Source organism: Lytechinus variegatus, chromosome 3 (assembly GCF_018143015.1).
Source record: "Lytechinus variegatus isolate NC3 chromosome 3, Lvar_3.0, whole genome shotgun sequence".
Classification (NCBI taxonomy): Eukaryota; Metazoa; Echinodermata; class Echinoidea; order Temnopleuroida; family Toxopneustidae; genus Lytechinus; species Lytechinus variegatus.
The window spans coordinates 31,296,686-31,320,041 of NC_054742.1; the positions used below are offsets into that span (position 1 = coordinate 31,296,686).

General features: G+C 35.0%; 1 protein-coding gene across 5 annotated transcripts in view; it reads right to left on the reverse strand.

The window, feature by feature from the left end:
* Nucleotides 1-23,356, reverse strand: part of LOC121410763 (centrosomal protein of 152 kDa-like) — a 34,902-nt gene that overhangs the window by 7,159 nt on the left and 4,387 nt on the right. Inside the window, exons 1-17 of one of the 5 annotated variants that reach the window (XM_041603052.1) lie at nucleotides 22,481-22,567; nucleotides 13,807-13,934; nucleotides 13,350-13,464; nucleotides 12,314-12,422; nucleotides 8,331-9,108; nucleotides 7,802-7,951; nucleotides 6,516-6,655; nucleotides 6,163-6,363; nucleotides 5,598-5,745; nucleotides 4,847-4,938; nucleotides 4,215-4,381; nucleotides 3,780-3,984; nucleotides 2,829-3,037; nucleotides 1,739-1,867; nucleotides 1,308-1,443; nucleotides 627-776; nucleotides 88-228 (exon numbers count right to left, since the gene is read on the reverse strand). In XM_041603052.1, the coding sequence (XP_041458986.1) occupies nucleotides 88-228; nucleotides 627-776; nucleotides 1,308-1,443; nucleotides 1,739-1,867; nucleotides 2,829-3,037; nucleotides 3,780-3,984; nucleotides 4,215-4,381; nucleotides 4,847-4,938; nucleotides 5,598-5,745; nucleotides 6,163-6,363; nucleotides 6,516-6,655; nucleotides 7,802-7,951; nucleotides 8,331-9,108; nucleotides 12,314-12,422; nucleotides 13,350-13,464; nucleotides 13,807-13,888 (2,952 nt within the window). In that variant the 5' untranslated portion in view covers nucleotides 13,889-13,934; nucleotides 22,481-22,567. Of the gene's footprint in view, nucleotides 1-87; nucleotides 229-626; nucleotides 777-1,307; nucleotides 1,444-1,738; nucleotides 1,868-2,828; nucleotides 3,038-3,779; nucleotides 3,985-4,214; nucleotides 4,382-4,846; nucleotides 4,939-5,597; nucleotides 5,746-6,162; nucleotides 6,364-6,515; nucleotides 6,656-7,801; nucleotides 7,952-8,330; nucleotides 9,109-12,313; nucleotides 12,423-13,349; nucleotides 13,465-13,806; nucleotides 13,935-14,382; nucleotides 15,168-22,480; nucleotides 22,654-23,356 lie in introns of those variants that run through there. The other 4 variants (XM_041603051.1, XM_041603050.1, XM_041603049.1 and 1 more) reach the window with 4 other exon arrangements.

Consider the following 23,356-nt stretch of genomic DNA (forward strand, 5'->3'; position numbering starts at 1 on the left):
TTTGAACTTTTTGTCGATATCATTCTCATTGATTGTTATTTTCATTATTTTATGTTCTAACAAATAAGAAATTATAAACCTACTTACTTTTTTAGCATTTTCTTTCTCTTTATTAAGCTTAGCTTCTTTCTCAGCCTCAGAAATTTGTTTCTCTAGTTTCTTCTTCTGCTCCTCATGCGCATTCTTCACAGAGTTCATTTCTTTTTCATACTTTTCTTGAAGCTGTTTCTGAATATGTAAGTCAAAAAATTATTAATATACTAGTAAAAATTAAAGGTGCATTTTGTTGTGCTAGTACATATGATCCAAGAATAGAATTATGATAAAAGAAATAATAGTAATGATTCTTTTTATTGGGCTGAGCATTTTTTCCTTGTTAAAACTTCTATATGAAGTATTTTTTCTTTTCAACATTTTAATTACATATTTCCCACTCTGATCGGTCCTTATTAGATTGTTAAATAGTACATTCCTGAGCATACCAAGTCTTGGCCCAAAGGGTTTAACATAATCAACTGAAGGTGCACACTGGAATATAATCAGCAATTAAAAATAAAATAACAACAGTAGCAATGAAACTCTTCCTGTTTGATAATTTTTAAAGAAATAATAAAGAACAAACCTACCTGATCTAATCTGATCTTCTCCAATGATTCTTCATGTTCTTTTTTCATTTTCTCTGAGAACAGGACAATCTCAGCTCTATGGCTTGCCTCCATAGAAGACTTTAGTTCATCCAAGGCACTCTGCTTTTCTTTCTCCATCTCTTCTTTCATCTTTGTATCAGGCACATGAAAGAGATAAGTGTTACATCACAGCTTACACTTCAAAGTACACAAGGCTAGGAAACTAATACATTCTGAACAGCAGAAGCCCTGTTCAACTTTACATATGTTATGACCAACAATAGTACAACAAAAATGGTAGCTAATAAGGGAATAATTTTCCTGGTGTCGCATATTTTTACATAGGACTGTACATTACTTAGTTGAGAGCTTTTCTCTTATGACCAAAAATGCTCTTCAAATTTGTATCACTATACAGAACTAATGATTTCAATAATTGATTGATGAGTTGTTGATTTATTTAAAGACTTTATTCCAATTTAACAACTGGAGTAGGTACACTAAATTGCAATGACTAAAACAACACAAACTGTAAAATGAAAACACCTCAAATGAAAATACCAAGAACAACATTTTCTGAATTGTTCCCTAAGAAATAGAAAGCATGAAAAGAAATTGCGATATACAATTTGAATCAAAGGATTAAATTTGGTACCCATTGGCAAACAATTTGATATTCACCTGTTGCAGAGAGTTTTCTTGTAAAGAACTGATCTGTTTCTCCATATTGTCTTCAAGTGATTTCTTCTCATCACACAGCTCTACATAGAGGGCCTTAGTCTTGTGAAGTTCATTCTCTAGTTCAGTCATCTCATTCCTGTCATATGTAAAAAAAATTCATGGAGCTGCATTGTCACTTCAAATCTAGAAATATATATCACTCACGCACTGGAAAAGGCATGAATGAATAGAATTCTCATGGCTGTATGAAATTCAAAACTAACTTATTCTTAAATTAATTCAATTGAATTATTGAATTCTGAGATTGATTTCAGTCCAATAGTTAAAAACATCTTCATTTTATAGTAATTACAGGTATATAAATGCAAGCAGAGGTTCAGATTATTAAGGCACTCCTTATGGGGAATAGATTCTTTAACACTGTTACTTACTTGAGTTCTTGAAGCTGATACTGATGAGCTTCAATAAGAGTCTCTTTCTCAGTCTGTAGCTTAGTAACCAGCTGTTCTCTCATATTACGTGATGCATCCTCATGGAGCTGCAAACATGTCGCTTGGCACCTGAATAAAGATCAGAGATGGTCATCAATTTATATTCTAAAAATCAACATATTCTCATATGAGTTTTACTCTTTCCATATCAATGCACAACTTACAATATCACTTGTAGAAAAAAATATGTCAACAATGAAATGGTCTTATTGGGATCAGTACAAGTCCTAATAAGTTGTAAGTCTGTTTACAATTTGAACTAGCTGTAAAGTGTAAATGACTGAAATTGATCTCAACCATGTAAATCATAAAGATTCTACATGATGCATTATTGACTGTCTATCGTTGAATCATTCATCTTCCTTAAAAGACAAGGTCAATGATCCTGTTACAAAAACAATTAGCCAATGATGATAGAGTTAATTATTATACACTGATCACTATATGCATTCACGTTCACAGATCAACCAAATAATTACACAGTAGCTTTCTAAGCTTCGATATGAAACCCAGGTCTATTTGAGGTGGGATGGCTAGGTAATGGCGGATACGGTCGAAGAACAAACAGACAACTAGAACTATCACCGAAGGTGATTAATACCCTGCCATATTCCATTACCATGGTAACAGTTTTCAACACATGGAAAAAAAAGTCTTGCTTAGTATTATCCCAAGACCAATGTGTAAGTCATGGCAACACAATTTCCAACACACATGAAAAATGTGTCAGCATATCTTTACCTTAACATCAATATGTGTGCCAAGTTTCATTAGAATTGGTTAAAATCTGAGGAAGTATTTTTGATGCACAAGATTTGAAATGGACCGACCACCCGCCCACTCAACCGTACAATGATTCCTATTTACCTCCTTCAAACTTCGTTTGGCGGGGGTATAAAAACCAAAACACAAACAATGTTAAACATAACACAATAAAACAAAGACATAAAGCAAATGAATAAAGATGTGAAAGTATGTGCCAAACAACTCGTAAAAGTAAGCAACAATTGAACCATCAATTACTCCTTACCTATCCACTGCTTCTTTCTTATCTTGATCACTATCAGCCACCATCTGAGCCATCTCAGCCTTTAGTGCTGCCACTTCATCTACCTGTTCCTGGTATGCTACTGTCTTAGATTCCACTTCTAATTTCAACCCTTCTAATTGTTCTTTATGAGCATCTATTTCTTTAGCTGAGTTCTGTGATGAGGTGTTCGTGAGTAGTTCACGCTGAGCCTGAAAAAGAAAATTGGTGGGAGGGGGGATGGTAAGGCAAACTCAAATAGTGAGACATGCATCTTAATCATGATGACAAAAGGATTTAAGGGTTTCATAGACAGTTTTTCCTCCGATCTTATTTTACTGCTTCGATTAAAAATGACTTCAATATCTAAGCCCTAATTTACCTCCAAATAATCACCTGTAACCTCAGTTCCCTCAGTTCCTTCCATTACTGTTCCTATGTGAAGAGCATTATGGCTCACTTGATTACTCTCCGGACTTTGAAACAGAGGGTCGTGGGTTCAATTACCAGGCAGACCGTAGTTTCATTAAGCAAGAAATTGATCCACACTGTGCTGCACTTGACCCAGGTGAGATAAATCGATACCTGGTAGGATTAATTCCTTGAATGCACTGAGCACTGTTGATAAATGTGGTAGCTCAAGCTGAAGTCAGGGCAATAAAAGTGGCGCTTTGTTTTCTCAGGCAAAAAGCACTATACAAATTCAGATTACTTCAATATCTTTGCTTCCCTTAACACCATCAAGATCCTCCTTCAACCTTGAACTATTCGTAATGATCAACTGAATATCTAACCCTTAACTAACTTCCAAATTAATATAGCTTCAGCTCCCTCCTTTTTATGCCACTCCATCCTTGCCTCCATGAACACCACCTGGAGCTTAAGTTCATGCTCCTTGTTTTACTGTTAATCCATCCCTACTGATCCACTTCAATATCTTATCCCATAACTCACCTCAAGCTGTCCAACTTTTGCTTCAGCTCCCTCCACTCTCTCCTTCCACTTCTGTCCCTCTATCTTTGCCTCCCTGAGCTCCACCTGGAGCTTGGTGACCTGCTCTCTCTTTGATCTGATGCTCTGTAGAGACCGACCAAGCTCTGCCTTCAGCTTCCCAAGGGTCTCTTCAGGAGACATAGACTCCTTAGATTTTTTCTGAGGTCTGTGTGGGGTTGGACAGAAAGAGATTCAATATATTGGACTGTGAATTTCATCATGACACATTTTTCATTTTTAACTTTTCACTTTGAATTCAAACTCTGGTCTAAAGTTGTGGTTCAACTATGCAAGCCCAAATATGATACAACTCATACGCACATTTAGCACTAAATTCATTTCAGCTAATTTTTTTTCTGCATTTTTTTCATTGTTTTTTGTTTTCAAATATCATACCCTGAGGGGAGTGGAGTTTTCCAGTCTTCCTTGGCAAGGTTTCTCACTATGTCTGCATCGGTCATGGTGGGTGGAGAATGTTGCTTAACCCCTGACCCTGATACGACCCCAAGTTCAACAGCACCTTCATAAAGCATTATCTGGTCTTTCAGGTCAGCTAGCTCCTCCTTTGAAAAAAAATATATCAATCACATTGTTTAAATTCACTTTACCAAATCAAATAAGAAGTTTAATAAAAATGTGTACATAAATATAACAAACAAATTTACATGAACAACAGTATCACATGTCATAAAGCTGGTTTTTAAGGAAGAATTTTAAGGAAAAAATAGACTTATGCATGTATCATTCACTTTTCAAAAGTAAAACAAAAATCTTTCAAATGGCTCTCAATGAAAATACCAGGATTTTGCAAATATAAAACTACTTTCTCCTACTTTTCCACAGATGGAATAAAATATGATATCACTGAGGGGTTGATAGTTGAGAGTGGGATATCTGTAGGGGGAGGAGGTTTGGTAATTATTGTCTACATGAAGCCATCCTAACATGAAAAACTACAAGAACTGTGAATACATGATATCTATGAATTTACTTGATACTCAATGGGATTCCTTAATTCCTATGATTACCTGCAATATTTGGCACATATTTTCAGCCATTGCTTTGGATTTGCAGGCATCATTTAGTTTGACCTGAAGCTCTTGAACTGCTGGCAAAGAACCTGCAATAACACAAAGGAGAGCAATGAATGAATTGTTAGTAAATTCATTATACATTAACACTCATTAACCCAGCCTTTGACCACATCCCCCACCCTCCCGTCATTTTTTTTTCAGTCAATTCCGTAACCACAGTAGATGTGAGGTAATCATTTCATTGCCTTTTTTCCTTCAGGTTTTACACATCTTTTGGTACCAGGAATTAGTGCACAAGTTAATAGAAAATAATTATTTTTGTGCAAAACTGAGTAAATTTTGAATCAAAACCAATTTGAAATGCAAGAAATAAAATCCTGGAATACAATCAGTCATACAAAAAAACCACAAAATACATGAGAATAAAAAAAGCTAACAAAAATTAAACAAAACAATAATAATTAATTAATCAAAATAATTTTGTTTACTTTTATAGACAGTTATATCGGAAACGCTTTCCATCAACTGTTTGCAAAAGATTTGGCATCAAAACACCTTATTTGATGTAACTAATAAAAAACATAGAGTTTCATTACACAAATATCATATCTGCATGACTTATATTCAAAACATTCATGGAACACATGATGAAGGTCAAAGATAAGTGCTCATTAATTTGAAATACTCTTACAGAAAGTAGAATATATATTTAGAAAGATAGTGTTTGATAATCATTTAAACCAACCTTGTAATATAAGCTCTTGGCATCTCTTCTGGCTGTCTTGCAGAGAAGCTGTTAGTCTATTAACTGTTTCTGCATGTTCCATTCTTGCTTGATCAACCCCTTTGAGAGATGCTTGCAGTTTTGCTTCTAACTGTTCAACAAGTGTATTCTACATATCACAACAAATTTAGAAGAACAAAATGATTAAAAACTACAATAAACTATCAATCAGGTAATATCTAGATGAGTGATGATAAGAGGTGAGCTAAATTTTTTTTTTACAAAGCATAAATGCTAAATTTGTTGCAATTTTATCCCCAGCAACATAAAGGGTTAGAATCGAGTTTTGGTTAGATATTATTGTCTGTTCACAGGATTAAAGCCATGACTTTGGTTATAGCAGAAAAAATACTTGTATGTCTATTTTTATGTCAAACTGGCAAAGTATTCTAAGAAGTCTGTCAATTTCCAAGGCAAAACAAGCAAAATTTTAACCATGTCTTGTGAAAGAAACTTCAAAAGTACAAGAATGCATTGATTTAAAAAAATAATCTTCATCTTATCTTCTCAATTAAAAAAAAATGACCTTTTCAGATGCCATCTTGTTAGCTGCATCAACTTTCTCCCGTAGTTCGGACGTTTCTTGTGAAAACTTCTGTTTAAGTCCCACTAAAAGAGAATCCTGCTGTTCTCTTGCTCTATGCAGTGGCTGTGAACGATGGACTTCAACCAATTGGCGATTCAGGCTTTCTATGGTAGCTTTGGCAGTGTCCAATTCTGAATGAATCTATGATGATGGGAAGGTGAAAATATATTTAGAAATAATGTGTGTAAATAACAGGTTATCAAAAAAATAATTGGAAACAAAAATCAACATAGATGATAACCGATTTATTTCATTTTTAATTAATTTCCTCTTTTTTCTGAAAGATTTTTTACCTGTTGATTAGCTTCTGTGAGAGCCTGGACCTGTTGCTGGGCTGACTGTAGCTGGCCTCTCAGAGTATGGTTCTCATTATTCATTTGATTCATCAGCTTCTGACTTTCACCATAGGTTGTACCTAAACCATCTCTCTCATCTAAACAGTGATAATGAAAAAAAATTGTATCAGGGCGAAATAAAGCCTTGACAGAAAATAATTCCATAAATAAAAAATCATAAATATCGGGTTGGACAATTTAAACTTTGAAGGTAAACAAACACAAAGTTACAAATAAAGTCTTTTTAAACTTAGAATCACTACACATAGGATTAAGATATACAAATTAGCTGGATCAAAATTGTCTCTTCTGTGACATAGTTTTGGACAATTTCAATCATGAGGACAAATCTGTACTCCATGCTGTAAGCTGGCATATATTCGAAAATATGTTTAATTATTTTTGGACAGTGCTCTTTATTATTGCAACTTAACCTAAAAGGACTACCCCTCAACACTTGGCATGATATTTCCAAAACGCAAAAAGATAATGCCACAAACTTTTATGACTTTTTTCTTTGAAGTCTCGCGCAACTTTTGAGACCAAATTTGCGACATATGGGTATAGAATCAGGATGCCACATGACATTTTACTACACAATGTCATTCCAAATGGCTCATTTTTATACTTTGTGTACAAAGTCTATGGGAGATAAAATTCATATAAGGATGATTAAATTTTGATCAATTTATGGTTTAATTTAGTTGTTAAATGGTCTGTAATAATTTCCATTGAAAAAAAACAAAAGATGAAAAACAGAGAAATACTTATTTCTAAAAACAAAGAAATACATTAAGAAAAGATTGGCTTTCACAATTTTTCTTTGAAGAAACCATTATAATAGATTACAAAGATGACTCTGGAAAAGAAAGAAGAAAATATGAAGTGAAATTGGGTGTTAAATATGCAAATGTTTTTCACGAATAAATTTGCATATTTTATTCCTAAAAAAAAAAATGATTTTCAGAATTTTTTTATACTGGCTTGTAGTTTATGTGGTAAAGAATGCACATGCCAAATTTCAGCGCAATCGCACGAACGGTGGTCGAGATCAGAAGGGGGAGGTGGCATCATGCCACCTCCCAGTCTTCAATACATTATAAATAGCCCAGTCATTTAGGGTTAATTGACTTTATCAATTGTAGGGTTATCGTTCTATTTCCTTTTTTTTTCTTTGCTATGAATGAATGTCTTTAGTTTTTAAAATTGCAATGGATAGTTTAATCATGATAGTGGTTAATTACCTTGTGCCATTGCAAGCTGATGATTAAGGATGCGCTTTTCCCTAGTGCTTTCCTCACGCAAGGCCTCTAGCTGAGTTGTCAGGTTGTTTATCTCACGCCCCCGAGCCTGGTAGAGTATCTCTAGTTGAGCTATATTTTGACCTCTGCTTCCTGTGGGAGAATAGGGACCAATGATAAGAATGAGTGAAGAATGATTTCTGTGTGAACTTTTGGCCAATGATAGATGGTGGTACTGCAAATCAACCAATGCCACAATAATCTAAAAGTATTACAAAAATAAACTCAGCACAATCTATTACAATCTATCAAACATGCACATTATTTTTGCAATAATTTAATACCATTAATCAATTTAATAATTTCTTTAAAAACATGGATCCACAAACAATTATAGATGGATTATTATTATAACCCATCACCCATCTATAATTCATGCTTTCTCAACTGACAAAATTTTGCTATCAAGTATCATGGTACATACCATATAGAAAGCTGACATTTTGATTTCTCTTTTGATTCTGATACTAACCTGCATGATTGTACTCTGTCTGATAAGGATCCACATGATGCTGAAAGTCAACATCACCATTCACCATCTGTTCTGATATTATCCTCCTTGTATCATTCCTTGCCTCATCACTATCATTTTCTCTCTTTCTTTGATAGTGCACCATTCCAACGTTCGGCTCACTGCATGCATGCCGCAAGACCTGCCCATCCTCTTGACGTGGTGGGAGGTGATCAAGGTCCTTCCATCCTGCTGCCTTGCTGATTGTTGTTGACTTGGTCTTAGCCAATTTGGGTGGTTCGTACTGCTGACTGTGTCTCCGTTCCCCCATGAAAGGCTCTTCCTCTTCACCAGTAGGGTCATGATGATCCTGGAGATAATAGTCTGAATCTTCTATGTCTTCTCCATGGCCATTTAGGATAAAGTCATGATCGGCTGGCATGTGCAGCCCATGCTGCATGTTGCCTGCATTCTCCAGCGGATAGACCCCGTTGACATGCTTCTCCTGTTCATCCTCCTCTCCATAATGCTGGCTCTCCTCATGTTCACTCAAGTCAAGGTCACTATGGTGTTTGTCACCGTATGCTGTCTGTCTCCTGGCAGCGTCCCAAGCAGCAGTGGTTGGACTTAGTCCTTGATGGAACTTGTTGTGCGGTTCAGGGATCTGTAATCGGTTGTGATGGTGTTCAAAGTGCCAATCTTGACTGTTATCTGGAGTGTGGTCTTCACTGCCTTCGGAAGGATCCCCATGCCCGTTGCTCAATGGACCAACCTGGTGGACTCCATGTGGACCTGCAACCTAGAGGTCATTTATCAATTGCAGTCAGTGTATGTTCAAGTTTGCACAATGAACATATCAAGGAAATTAAATTGTCATAGTTTAGAGACATATATCATGTTCTGTACAATATTTACATAAAAGTAACTTATTGATATTGTTGTGCCACCACTTGAAGAAAAAAATAAAGGATAGGAAAAAAGAAAAAAAAAATAGTTTTAAATGTAAAAATAATCGCTAGAGGGTATTCATTTGTCTCGCAATCTACTATGGTCAACAAGGAAATTCGTGATCACTCTCGCAAAAAGTGTTCACTGGCTTTCTAGGAAATTCGTGATCACTCTCGCAAAAAGTGTTCACTAGCTTACAAGTTCACGAGCTTTCGAGTGCCGCTGCAACTCTTTATCAAGTGACATTTCTGAACACAAGCGCGATGTTCGGTTACAGCGAACCGACACATCCGCGGTGGCAGAACATGCTTGGGAGAAGCAACACCACCCAGATTGGGAGGGTGTACATTGCATTGCCAAAGAAAGACATTGGTATACACGCAGGATTAAGGAGGCTATTAGTATACGTCTTTGTCCTAACAACTTCAACAGAGACAGCGGGATCGACATCCCCGATTTCTGGATGCGAACCATCCGACAGCACAATACCCCCTTACCTGGCAGTGCACGCCGACCCGATCGTTCCCGGCCCCGATCGAGGGACCGCTCAGCCAGTCAACCCCCGCCCACGGGAAACTAGCGAGCCCGCCAATTTTGGTCTCATTTGCATATTGCCGACCCACGGCGTATTTGCATATATTTTGCATAACTCCTGACCAATCACACAACGGATCAGTGCCCACCTATTGTTCTCGCGCTTGTGCGTACGGTCTTGGAGATTAGTATAAATACAGTACGATATCGGACAATCCTTGTCACTTGATAAAGAGTTGCAGCGGCACTCGAAAGCTCGTGAACTTGTAAGCTAGTGAACACTTTTTGCGAGAGTGATCACGAATTTCCTAGAAAGCCAGTGAACACTTTTTGCGAGAGTGATCACGAATTTCCTTGTTGACCATAGTAGATTGCGAGACAAATGAATACCCTCTAGCGATTATTTCAATCCGCAATAATGAACCTATTTAATATTAATGTAAAAATACTCTCTATGTTTATTTAAAGGACAAGTCCACCCCCCCCAAAAAAAGGAATAAAAAGAGAAAAATCCAACAATGATAACGCTGAAAATTTCATCAAAATCGGAACAAAAATAAGAAAGTTATGACATTTTAAACTTTCGCCTAATTTCACAAAACAGTTATATGCACATCCTGATCGGTATGCAAATGAGGAGACTGATGATGTCATCCACTCACTATTTCTTTTGTATTTTATTAAATGAAACATGAAATATTCTAATTTTCTCCTCATTGTCAAGTGAAACAACAAATAATTCCTCCCTAAGCATGTGGAATTAGCATTGTTTAATACTATATGGTTCAGTCAAGTTGGTCCTTATTGTCAAATCTGTAAAAAATGATATATTGTCTAATTCAAATAATAAAAAACAAAAGAAATAGTGAGTGGGGGCATCATTGACTGTATTATTTGCATGCCAATGAAATGTGCATCACTTTTGTGAAAAATAAGCAAAAACTTAAAATGTCATAACTTTCTTATTCTACATCCAAATTTGATGAAACTTTCAGTGTTATGCTTTTTTCTCTATTTATTCAAATCAACATTTTTCTGGGGTAGACTTGACCTTTAACAAAGGTATACGAACCTTGAAAAAAAGGAGTCAACAGTCAACTAGATATGAAGCTTTGGCATTACAATAATCATGAAATCAAAATGTGTAACTCTGTTCCCAACTTCATATTGAGTATATATCATTGACCAACATGAAATATTCTGTTGTTAGAGGATTCTTGTTTGTTATAATAGACTTTTTTTTTAATGTATTCACAAACACTAAAATGGAGGTGTAGTCCGAATTAAACATATGTTATTTATGAATTATAACACATTCTTATATAATAAAGAGAAATTCCAGTAGTTGCAGTAAACACTGATTTCATGAGAAAGTCTGTAAAACAAGGCTTAATTGTCAGTATATCATCGAGGATCTAGATCTGGTACAGTTACATTAACTGAACTTTGTGAAATCTTGAAATCTACGCTGAAAAATGTTCACACCGAAGATCCCCAACACAGATAAGCGCACGTGGGACAATGTATAATTATTGCTTAGAGCGTCGGGCCCGACGCCCTACCCGAATCCTGTGCTTATTTGCTGATTTCTCAGCAATTACACAATTTATTCCAGAATACTTTGGCACATGCGTTTTATTTTTACAAACAGACACTTTGGTGGTCATTTCATTGGATTCTGTACGAACTCATTTTGCTATCGTGACCAAAACTAGCATTTACCTTTAAACTGAATAAATGATCATAAAGTTTGTTCTTATAAAGACCTATATAATTCATCAATGGAATTAATGAGAGATTGTGACAAATCAGTGGCATTCTTATAGATGTCTATACTATGATGAAACTGATCAATGACATTATTCTGAATCAATATTAATACTCATTTTTTTCTTCAAATGTTTCAGATGTTTACTCATACAGGGTAAAGAAAAACTGATTGACATGTATGTAGTCTCTGTAATATGCTGACTAAATACTCGAGGAAGATTGACATTTACAGGTGGTTTGATGTTAATGTTTCATGCTCTTTCACATTCTCCAACTGAATGCCAAACAACTTGTCAGTCTATCTACTAATGAGGTAATTGTTAGAGATCTTGTTCACAGTCATTGTTACTTGCTTGGATTATCATCCTTTTCAACCAAGTTTGTTCTTTCAGGTAAAGCCAACAGTGTGAACAATAACTATAAGCATACGCAGGTTCAGGTTCATCATCAAACAATGTCAAATCAATGGACAATGAATGACTTTATTGACAATAGGAACCATCCCAACATTCCATCCACTTCAGTAATGCCAACCTTTAGAGAGTTAGTTTCACTATCCATAATTCTGCATGCATTTTACTTCTACATCATCATTCCTATTAATTTTTTTTAATAAGCACCGCAGAATATGAAATTCAGGCTAAAAAAACAATATTAGACTCTCCAGGGCTACCTTTTGATCAAACTTACACAAATTTGCAACATTGTATACAGTTTGTCTATCGCATTATTGAATGAGAATGACTGCTTACCCCTGCTGGTGTCTTGAGTGGGGGAGCACCTCCCCAGATATGGGGAGTAGAGACTTGATGGTAAGCATCAGGTTTATACAGCCACTGATGCTGGTCATCTGCAGAAGGACTGTAAACATAACATAATTACTAGACAAAATCAAATTTACTTGAGTGAAAAAAAAGAATGTTACAAGAGATGAGTGATTTTGATCTATTTTAATATCTAAGCAAAAGCTTGACTTGTATGCATGATATAGGCTACTTTTATTAGATAAAAAAAGAGGTTAGGCTTGTCATGATGAAATTACATATTTGTAATTATCATGGAAGAGCCCAGCGGGACTGCTCGAGTAATATACAGCCATTCTCTATTAAGACTTTTTATCTCTTTTATTTGGAGTAAAAGGGAATAAAAAATAAAACATGTTCAGAGCAAAGGAACAAAAGAGAGAAATTGAAGGAAAATAAGAAAGAGGGAATAAAGCACATTTATATAGGTCTGGATGACTCAAAGGCAACTGCACACCTTACAACCCAACTGGTCTACGACTGGTTTGCGACTGAGAGAGGCGAGATGAATTCCAAGGTAGTCATAAGCCTCGACACCACACACCTTGCGATCTGACTACCCTGCTGTCTGCGACTCATGCATGAAATATAACAAGTTTACACGCTCGGCTCGTGGGTTATCTTGCATCGCGTTTACACACTGCCCCAGTTCGTGGTGCAGACTCGGTTCGCAGGGCAAAAACAAAGATTAGTGGATAAAATTTACATAATGAAACCTGCAATAATTGCCGTTGCAGACTTAGCTTCGTGTTTACATGGAGAAAAATTGCTGTGTTTGCACCGGCTGGCGGGTCTGATCCTACTATTTTGGCGGAACAATATTGCAGTGTCTGCACCGCAAGCAGGTGGAGTGTGTAAACACAGTATTTGATGTTTACTACTGCATATGTGCATTGCATATCAGTATATCATGTACGCGTCGGTATTCAAGTGCGACTCTGCTGTCTGATTGGTTGGAAGTTGGATCGCTTAAGATTGAGCTTACAATTTTCCTTGTGATTTGTCTGTGACCGGTCTGCGACTCTCAAGCTGACGAGCTGTGACATCACATTTCCATTCACATAGTCGCAGACCAGCCAGGTCGTAAGGTGTGCAGTGGCCTTTAGTGTAAAAAAAAGAGAAAGAGAAAAAGAGCAAGACAAGTGAGAGAGAGACAAAGAAGGTGTGTATATTTGTGTGTATGTGTGAGAGAGAGAGAGAGATAAAAGAGAACTTCAAATACAAAACTGTAAATTGTATGAATAACACTCTGATGAATCTAATCTAAAAACTAAGAATTACTGTAAAGATAGAGAAATTTTATGTTAAAGGCCACAATCATGCCTCGCTTGGGGATAATGAAATAAAGAAAATGAGTAAGAATTTGTTAATAAATCAACCTTGGAACTCAAAACTGTAGTAAAACATGAAATTTTTATGTTAAAAAAACCCCAAAACCATACCTGTGTTGCCTTGGAGATAACTCTGGTGAACAGCTTGATAGTGAGGATGATTGTTCAGAGCTTGGGATGGACTGAACATCATCTTCTAACAAGTCATCTGGAAGAGCCTTTGATAACAAGTCCCGCAACTTTACAGAAAAAAAATAAAAATAAAAACTCTTATTTAGATAAAATTAGGGAAAGAAAAGCACCTTCCGATTATAAAGTATAAATCATAATGAAGCAGGATAACATTTCTATATTCCTTTTATTTTTTGGTGACAAACTGACAGGACATTTACTTTGGAAACAGAGCATGCATTGCTGTATTACAAATGGTCTTGCAATGTATGCTTGGATCACATGATGCACTAAAGAGAAGTTTGTATGTAGTTCTGACTTTATCAGCAGTCTTTAAACTCTCGACAATAATGCAGCATAATCTGTGGTCCAGTGCTGCACAATGCTGATGAATATCTTGCTGAAGGAAATGAACATTGTGGAATGGGATTTGAACCTGTCATTGAAACTGAAAGGCAAATGTTCGAACCACTCCAATCATGGCATTTCCACATAGTCTGAATGAATTAAACTCACCTTCAAGAGCAAAACTTTGATGTCTCCCACATCTTGCAAAACTATATCTGTATCCAAAGATTTGAGACTGCTAAGCAGACTTGTTACTTTTAATCCTGGTGCTTCACCTACCATATCTCTGACAAGGTGCTCATTATTTATTTCAGAAAGGTTCAAACTATGCTTAATCTGCATCACATAACCACTGCATTGAAAGATTGCAAGTTGTTATCTGTCTTATATCCATGATTTTGTTGCCATGAAGAATAATGAAGTTTGCTACCATACCACAATGGCAACATCTGTACCAACATCTTTGTAATTCACCCATTCGTAATCTATTGCGATAAGAAGAAAATATAGTTTAATGAAATAATCCACTCAAAAATCCACTGTAACCGGAAGAGCCCTGATTCTTTTAAGAAACAGAATTCCATTGAAACAAATAGCAACTTCAACAAAATGCAGATGTCAAATGAAATGTTATTTCCACAAATGTTACAGTAATAAATCATTTTGTCTTTTCATGATTTCCAAACAGTGTGTAAGTGTAGATCAACAAGGACTGGATCTTCAACAGGACAGGAGACACAAACATCTAGTATTTATTAGAGGAAGTCAAGTGCATTAGCTCAGCTTTCAATTGCCTCCAGGTTAAAAAGGACCAAGCAGTCAGTTGCAACATCAACCCTTCATTTTGAAATAAAGAATGAAGTGTAAGAAGAATATTTTCCCAAAGAACCAAGTCATGCATGAAAGATTCTTTGATGATTGTTCAACCACACACTGCTTTTCAACCTGGGCTCTTCCATCCCTAATATGTTGACATGCAGGCAAGCAAGAGTAGTAAAGCATGGCTATTGGACAAGTTCAGTCACATGATATGAAACTTCTGAGACCTTTCCAATTAGGAAGATCAATTCCCCTTCTCCATAGATCTATCATTATCCGTCTAGTCATTTACATGTACACTAAGACCACTTGACTACCCTTGGCAGTCTCTTTGTTATGTACTAAGGCAGAACAAATACTCTTAAAAGTCCTAACAGTTAATTGCACTGAAGTTCAATATTGCTTATTGACAGTTGGAACAGGTCCTCGGAACTATTTTCCTTTTCAATTTGATTGGCAGTTTTGGTCATTTTCTGAACTAAACAGTTCCAAATAGCATTCTGGGCTGCTGTACAAATGATATTGTTAACAAACAAATAAATAAAAAGAAAGAAATCTATGATTTATGTAAAAAGGAAACTACAGGAAAACTAGAAAAAAAAATAGATAAAAAAGGATAAAGAATAAATAAATACAAAAATAAAAAATAAAACTAACTTAATCCTAAAAAAGACACCCCCCCCCCACTTAAACATCAATTTTACTATGCAAGTCTAATTGTTTGGAATGAGCGGACAAGTCCACCCCAACAAAAACTTGATTTGAATAAAAATAGAAAAATTCAACAAACATAACACTGAAAATTTCATCAAAATCGATGTAAAATAAGAAAGTTATGACATTTTAAAGTTTCGCTTCATTTCACAAAACAGTTATATGCACATCTCGGTCGGTATGCAAATGAGGAACTGATGACATCACTCACTATTTCTTTTGTATTTTATTATATGAAATATGATATATTTTTATTTTCTCTCCATGGTCATGTGAACTTAAGTATCATTCCTCCCTGAAAATGTGGAATTCCATTTTTTAACATTTTGTGCTTCAGGCAAGGAGGTCCTTATCGTCAAATTCATAAAAATTGAAATATTGTATAATTCAAACAATAAAAAACAAGAAATAGTGAGTGAGTGACATCATCGACTCTCTCATTTGGATGTAACTGGCTCGTTCATATAACTATTATGTTAAAAATAAGCGAAACTTTAAAAGGTCATAACTTTTTTATTTTACATCTGATTTTGATGAAATTTTCAGCATTGTGCTAGTCTGATTTTTCTCTATTGATTCAAATCAACATTTTTCTGAGGTGGACATGACCTTTAAAAATAAAAACCAATTTGAACAAATCAACTTAAGAAACAAAACAAGAAAGCAAAAAATGAAACCAATGGAACAGTTCCATCATTTCATTAAAGATCTTATTTCCAACAAGATCCTATCTGTGCACAGGCCTCAAGAATTGTTACACAGCCCTAAAATATCCTCTATCTGACTGGATCTATTTTCACCTATTTTCACTTAAGAAATTCCTTTCAATCAACCAAAATATGGTATCCCAGAACAACTGCACTCTCTGCTGTACTTGCATCTGATTTTGAGAACTCCAGATCCCCTATGGTCAGATTCTTCAAACCAAATTCTTCAACCAAAAACCAATTCAAAGAACAGTGGATCAAATTTTGACTAATCAGTAGAGAACATTTTGACTCCATCAGGTAGTTATCACTTAGTCTCTTACTCTAGCTGAGTTGTTCAGGTTTTTATATAATCTATTTCGTTTTCTTCCATGGTACTCACTTCACATAAAATAATAATCCATTGAAAATTAATACAAAATAATTATGTAAATGGCAGTGATAAGTAAAAAACAGCATGTCCACCTTAAAATACCTGAGCTGTGATATGATTTTACACCCTCCAGACACTCTTGCCAAGTCAACTGTGTCAGCATCCAGGGTAATGATTTTAGAGTGTTTTGAAGTGCCGATTACCCAGTTAAGTCTCAATATCAAAAAGACCAACTATCTCCTGCACCATCGAACAAGAATTGTTTTGATATTGATCAATTTTACTTGCTTATTGAACAGCTCAGCTACCCGATTATTTTGTGGTGGGCTTCTTTGAAATCTTATTCAATGATCTAGTCTTTACATTGTATTCATCTATGGCATGACTATAATACAGATGACAGAGAGCATAATAGAGGGCGTGAAGTCGAGTAGTATCGAATAACTCAAAAGCCACGGAAGTGAAAGAACTTAATGATATCTAGCAATGGTATTGAAAGTATTTTTCATTCAGAAAAAAAAGTGGTAGTAGAAATCTATAGCATCCCCCACACCGGGCTATATCTAAGAATTCATTGATTGTGTTAAAAACCGGTTTGGGGGTTTTGTGCATCTCCTCTTGACAACAAGAAAGTATTTAGTACCCAGTATTGAGGAAGTTCTTTCACTGTTATTGTGGAATTGCGGGCATTGCTTCTTATTTCTCAGAACTCATTGACTGAATGTTATCAACCCTTCAATAATAATAATAATAGTATACCGGTATACAATAATATTGGGTTCTGTCAGTCAAAGTTGGGTTTGGAAGAAGCAGAAGACTGGTCAGCAAAGTACTGTAGCCTACATGCAGGCTATAGTTCTAAGGTGGGATGACAGGCCAGATGGATGGTTCAAGTAAAATTATCAAAACGGAAGAAACAAAAATGGAAGAATTCTAGTGGCAAGTCTGGCAACGTTTTAATGGAATTAAACTTATTATTTTATAAATTCATATGGGAGGAAAGCTGGACAAAGTTTGTATGAATAGAAATGTCCCTAAAATATTCAAATGACAAGGTTAAAATGATAGACATATATATATTCACAATGCCAATCGCTAAAGATGTCTTGGATTAGGAGGTATGTAAAGGATCAATTGATTATTACATTCTTTGTTTTCTTATCTCATCCTTACCAAGACAACAAGATGCTTTTTTGTATGTGACATGAATGGGTATTCACTACTTTCGAGAACTACATGTATCATAAAAAAAAATGTTTTTTGCTTAATTTTTAAACTATCTATTATAATAATCATATTAATGTCTCTTCACTTCCTTTACAGAATGACAATATCAAAAATACATGTAGGCAATTTACCAATATGTATGAAAATATGGTGTCAAAAGGGGTTCGCTTCATTAACAATGTTTTGGATGGAGGGCATTTTTAATCTGAAGGATTTTAAGGATATGATGTCCAATCAATTTTTTTTATATCATACATTATGTGGTGCTATCAACATTCAAAAGATCAACATCCAATAAAATCCACCAACCATTAATTCCAGATGTGCTATCATTTATTAGTAAATGTAAAAAGGGATGCTCGCAAATTTATTCCATTCTATTGAAACACACAAAAAACAGAAAACAAGCACTTCCTCAAATGCCTTGATTTTGAGATAAAAGTGGTAATTTCATATGCCCTATGCAGCAATGCAAATTTCTTTGAAGAGGTACTGTAATAGCTCCGAATGTACAGAGATGATAACCCTACAGGATAATTGTCTGGAACATTTCCACAGGGTACTTGTGACTAAATAGTACTTTTTGAAGTGTTTGCCCAGTCTGGCAAGTTAATTTTAAAATCAGAAATATACTTCAAGAAAACACAGCAAATGTCATAACATGTGCAGCGATAAAAACAAAGAATGTATAATGTTTTTAACTATGTGTGTATCAAATATGCTCAAAGGCATAACCAAGGCTCCATGCAAATTTTTTTCTTGATGGCCCAATTGGTCAAATCATCAATATCATATTTTTGGTGGCCCTGAAACAATAGAAAACATTAAAATTTATCAACACTTTGGTAGCCCAACCAGGCCACCAAGTGTGGGCTTTTACAGAATTTTTGTGGCCCAACTCTCAATTTACGTTGCCCAAGGCCACTGTTAATGTCGAGCCCTGTAATGACTAAGGTCAAAGCGTAACGCAGGCCTGTGTAATGGCGTAATATAAGTTATACAGCTGGATTAGGACCAAAACCAGTGAGATACTAAATATTTCAGCTGAAATAAAATAACAATATTGTGCACTTAACTGTATTTTGATTATAGTATGAAAAACTGTATATGTTTGTAAAATAAACAATACAATCCCTCTTTTCAGTATCATTAAATCCTCAATCAATTATTACCAAATACCAAAATGAGAAATACATGTACATTGCCAACTAAATTTCAAACAATGCAGATTTGACAAAAAATTATGGTTTTGATGAAGTATCTCTTTAATATTTGATTGTCAAAGGTAAAATTATTTTGTTATACTTGTCAGTTCATTTTAAATCAGTGATTGTATTATCTTTTCCTGCATCTGTTGCTTTTTGATTGCCAATAAAATCCCTGTGGAGGGAAAAAGTAAACTAGCACATCAATGATGTGGAGCTCATCCGGCATCTCGCAACACAATTTAACACAATTTTAATTTCAGCCCAGTTGACACTGTAGTGAATTAAATTTCTTAACTCTGTGTAGAACCTTGGTGAACCTAATGTAGCTCTCAGATGGAACAAAAATAACCAAACTCAATCAACAAATAAGTAAGCAATTTTTGTGAGTTTTGAAAATACATGTATATGAATAAATAGCAGATTCAATGAGTTTCAAAATTCTATGTTTAAATTTTGTATCACCACCTCGAGCTATAATATACAGCAAACAAAACTGAAATTGATCAACAAATGAAGAGGAAAAAACATTTTTTGTGATTTATGAAAAAAATTTACATAAATTAGAATAAATAATTTTCCAGACAAAATTTCAAAATTTTGTGTACAAGTTTGGTGAACCTCATGCAGCTATACCAGATGGAAGAAAAAAAAAATCAAAATTGGTCATCAAATAAAGAAGAAGCATTTTATGTGAATTTTTAAAAATATGCAATAAATTAATTTCGCATATATTAGCATAAAAATTATTCTGGTCAAAATTTCAAACTTCTGTGTAGAAGATTGGTGAACCTCATGAAGCTCTACCAGATGGAAGCAAAAAAAATCAAAATCGGTCAAAAAATAAAGAAGATGCATTTTATATGAATTTCTAAAAATATGCATAAATTAATTTCGCATAAATTAGCATAAAAGTTGTTCTGGTCGAAATTTCAAAATTCTGTGTAGAACTTTGGTGTACCTCATGAAGTTCTACCAGATGGAAGCAACAAATCAAAATCGGTCAACAAATAAAGAGGAAGTAGCATTTTTTGTGAATTTTGAAAAATGCGCATAAATTAGCATATTTATTGAATTTCAAAATTCTGTGTAATAGTTTTGAATGCCCCACCTAGTGCTATCATATAAAGCAAACAGAATTGAAATCGGACTTGAAATGGCGAAGTAGTAGCATTTTGAAATTGTGGACGGACGACAGACGACGGACGCCACGCCACGGCATAAGCTCATCTTGCCCTTCGGGCCGGATGAGCTAAAAAATATAAGTGGAGGGGGGGGGGGAATTGGAGCATCAGGTTGAGGATAGAGTATGCACTGAAACATGCAAAGTGGATGGAGAGGGTACCTCGGGTAAGGGCAATTGCTGCAAGAATGAGGTGAATACAGCCACCCCTGTTCAGTGAGGAAAAAAACTGTGAACCTATTCAAACTTTAGTTGTTTACACTGTAAATTGACCATACTTGATGTCAACCTGGCAAGCACGTTTTGCTTGCAATGACAGGTTAACAAATTTAGTAATACATGTAGTCATGAATTACATTCAATTCATTTTATAACAGATACTTTAATAAAGGTAGTAGTAAGAAAAAACTTGTGTTCCATACCCATTCAATCACTCAAATACCTGTCAATTTACGAAACGTTCTTCAATTGTCAAAATACCCGACAATCACTATCCCCATTCATACGTTTACTGTACCACATCAAATCAGAGCCTTACAGCCACGGTAATTTAACAAAGTCAGTTAGGTTTGAATAGTTCAAGAGGAAGACAATTAATAAATTGCTAGCTCAGATAGCTAAGCAAATTAAATGCCAAACACAGTGTCCTTCAAAGGGATAAAGTTCTCAAAATTTGTTTTCATACAGCAAAAATCCCTATAACTTTCTAAAAAAAATCCCTGTGAAAGTTCTCATAATTTGTAAAGTATCAACTAATTGGCAGGTATTTTCTTTCTTTGAGGAAATTCTAAGCATATCTTGGGGAAAACCCTGGCAAATGATGCACCACGCCGTACACCGGGGTACCGTAGTACCCCAGTGTACGGTGTTGTGCAGCGCCATCTCGTGTTGTAATAGTGTACAGTTACATTGTTGTCATGGTGATCACGGTCGTACGATCGGTGCGACAATCATGACAATGATGGGGACAATGATCACAACGCCTATTTCCTTTCTTTGATACAATCTTATGCCAATAATAGTAAACAAATAGAATAAAGTTATCATCTGCATGCATTAATTGTTACATAAGATCACCAAAAAGAAAAAAAAATCTGTACAAAACATTAACATATACTTGTAGTCACATTTTGGTAACCCAGGGTACAGCGCAAAAAATAAAATAAATAATTCAACAAAAGGGTGGATTATTATTTGGTACCCCAGAGTACCAAATACTGCATCAAATATACGTGGTAATTTCTGATCAGAGTAATGGTTAGATCAGGTAGATTTCAAATCAGAAAATACCAGGTATTTTTGGTTACTGACTGGGCATGAAGCAACTAATAAAACAAAATTAAAAAATCTTCTTTTATATATTTTTTCACTGCAAAATTCAATTGATGGGTGTCATCTGTTCACAATTAAGCATATTTATTCCTTGTTAAAATGGAGAAAAATGTGAGAAAAAACTCTTATCTGAGCAACATTTTGTGTTCCTAGAAGAAAAAGTTTCTACTTCTATTACCATTTGGTAATTTTGGATAAATCCATGCACACTGTATCTCAATTCGAAATGTTGTCGCATCTGTCAAAAAAGTATGAATGCCTCTATGCCACAGCTTTTTGTACAAATACAGTCTTAATTACAAGCAACTAGATGCATTTCATATTCAGGTTTCCATTGTGCATGTTTGCACATGCACATACATATCAGTCTACTTCGATTTAGCTGATTTGGGGTCACAGTGGCTGAATACAATAAATTATTAGATCAGTTCCAGATATTAGTGCAAGAATGAGCCAATTGTATACATTACCTCTATTATTTTGACTTAAATTCTGATCTAATACATAAACATTAAAAAAATCAAAATCCATTTCACGTGGTTTGATATAAATTTTGGGAATATTGGGTAAATTTTATGGTGTTTTGTCACTTTTTCCAACTGGTTGAAAGTACACATTTTGCAAATTGTAAACTTTTGTTTTCAGTCATTTGAACAATGTTTAAATGCTTTGACTTGGGCCTAAAAACAACTATATTCATACACACCTCTTGTTCCCTGTGAAGCTCTTCAAATGCTAGCTCTTCTTCATGCTCCTCCTGTAAGTCTGGTCCATCAAAGTTGATACTCTCCCCTGGATGAGCCATTCCTTCATTTTATCATATCATCAACCTCAGATAATCATTCTTGGTGCATTATCCAAATTATGTCATGGTTGTATCTGCAAAGTGGAATGTAGTCACACAAATCAGTCATCCTTATGAGACTGAAGGAAAGGGATCACAATGTTTCCCATTACTGGTATACTATTGTTTGAAGCATCATCATATACAATTTAGTTCCCACCTTGAAGGCAGAATGATTAAAAGTTTATCCATAGAATTTTTGTTTAAAAATCTTTAAAAAGTCTCTGACTTTGCAAACAAAATGGGCATCCTGGTTAAATTTGGAATAGATTGTATATTTAAATGCTGTCTTTCAACAAAAATCCGTTATTTTCAATATAGATAAGATTTTCAATCTGATAACTGGGGTGACGACGTGACGTATCATCTTTAGGATATGGGCTTGTCTAAATCTAATTAATGTACATTCTGTTCTTCCTAAGTTGAAAGTATTTTGCATCTGTTTTGGGACTGATCTGTAACTCAACAATTTATTCAGAACTGTCAAACCTCTATTTTGAACAATGACGTGTATTTGAATAAGAATTTATTTTTGTTTGGTTGCTTCGCGCTCAATACTCTACTGTAAATTGTAATATTCTTCATGCTACTTTTTTTTATTGAACACAATGTAAGTGTGATCCATTGTCTTTTACTAGTAGTTCTTTTAAAAATGTAATGAAACACTACTGTGAAATTTACAGGGTTCTCAGTCATGGTATGCATGTAAAGTTGTTAATATGTGTGCTTCTTGATTTG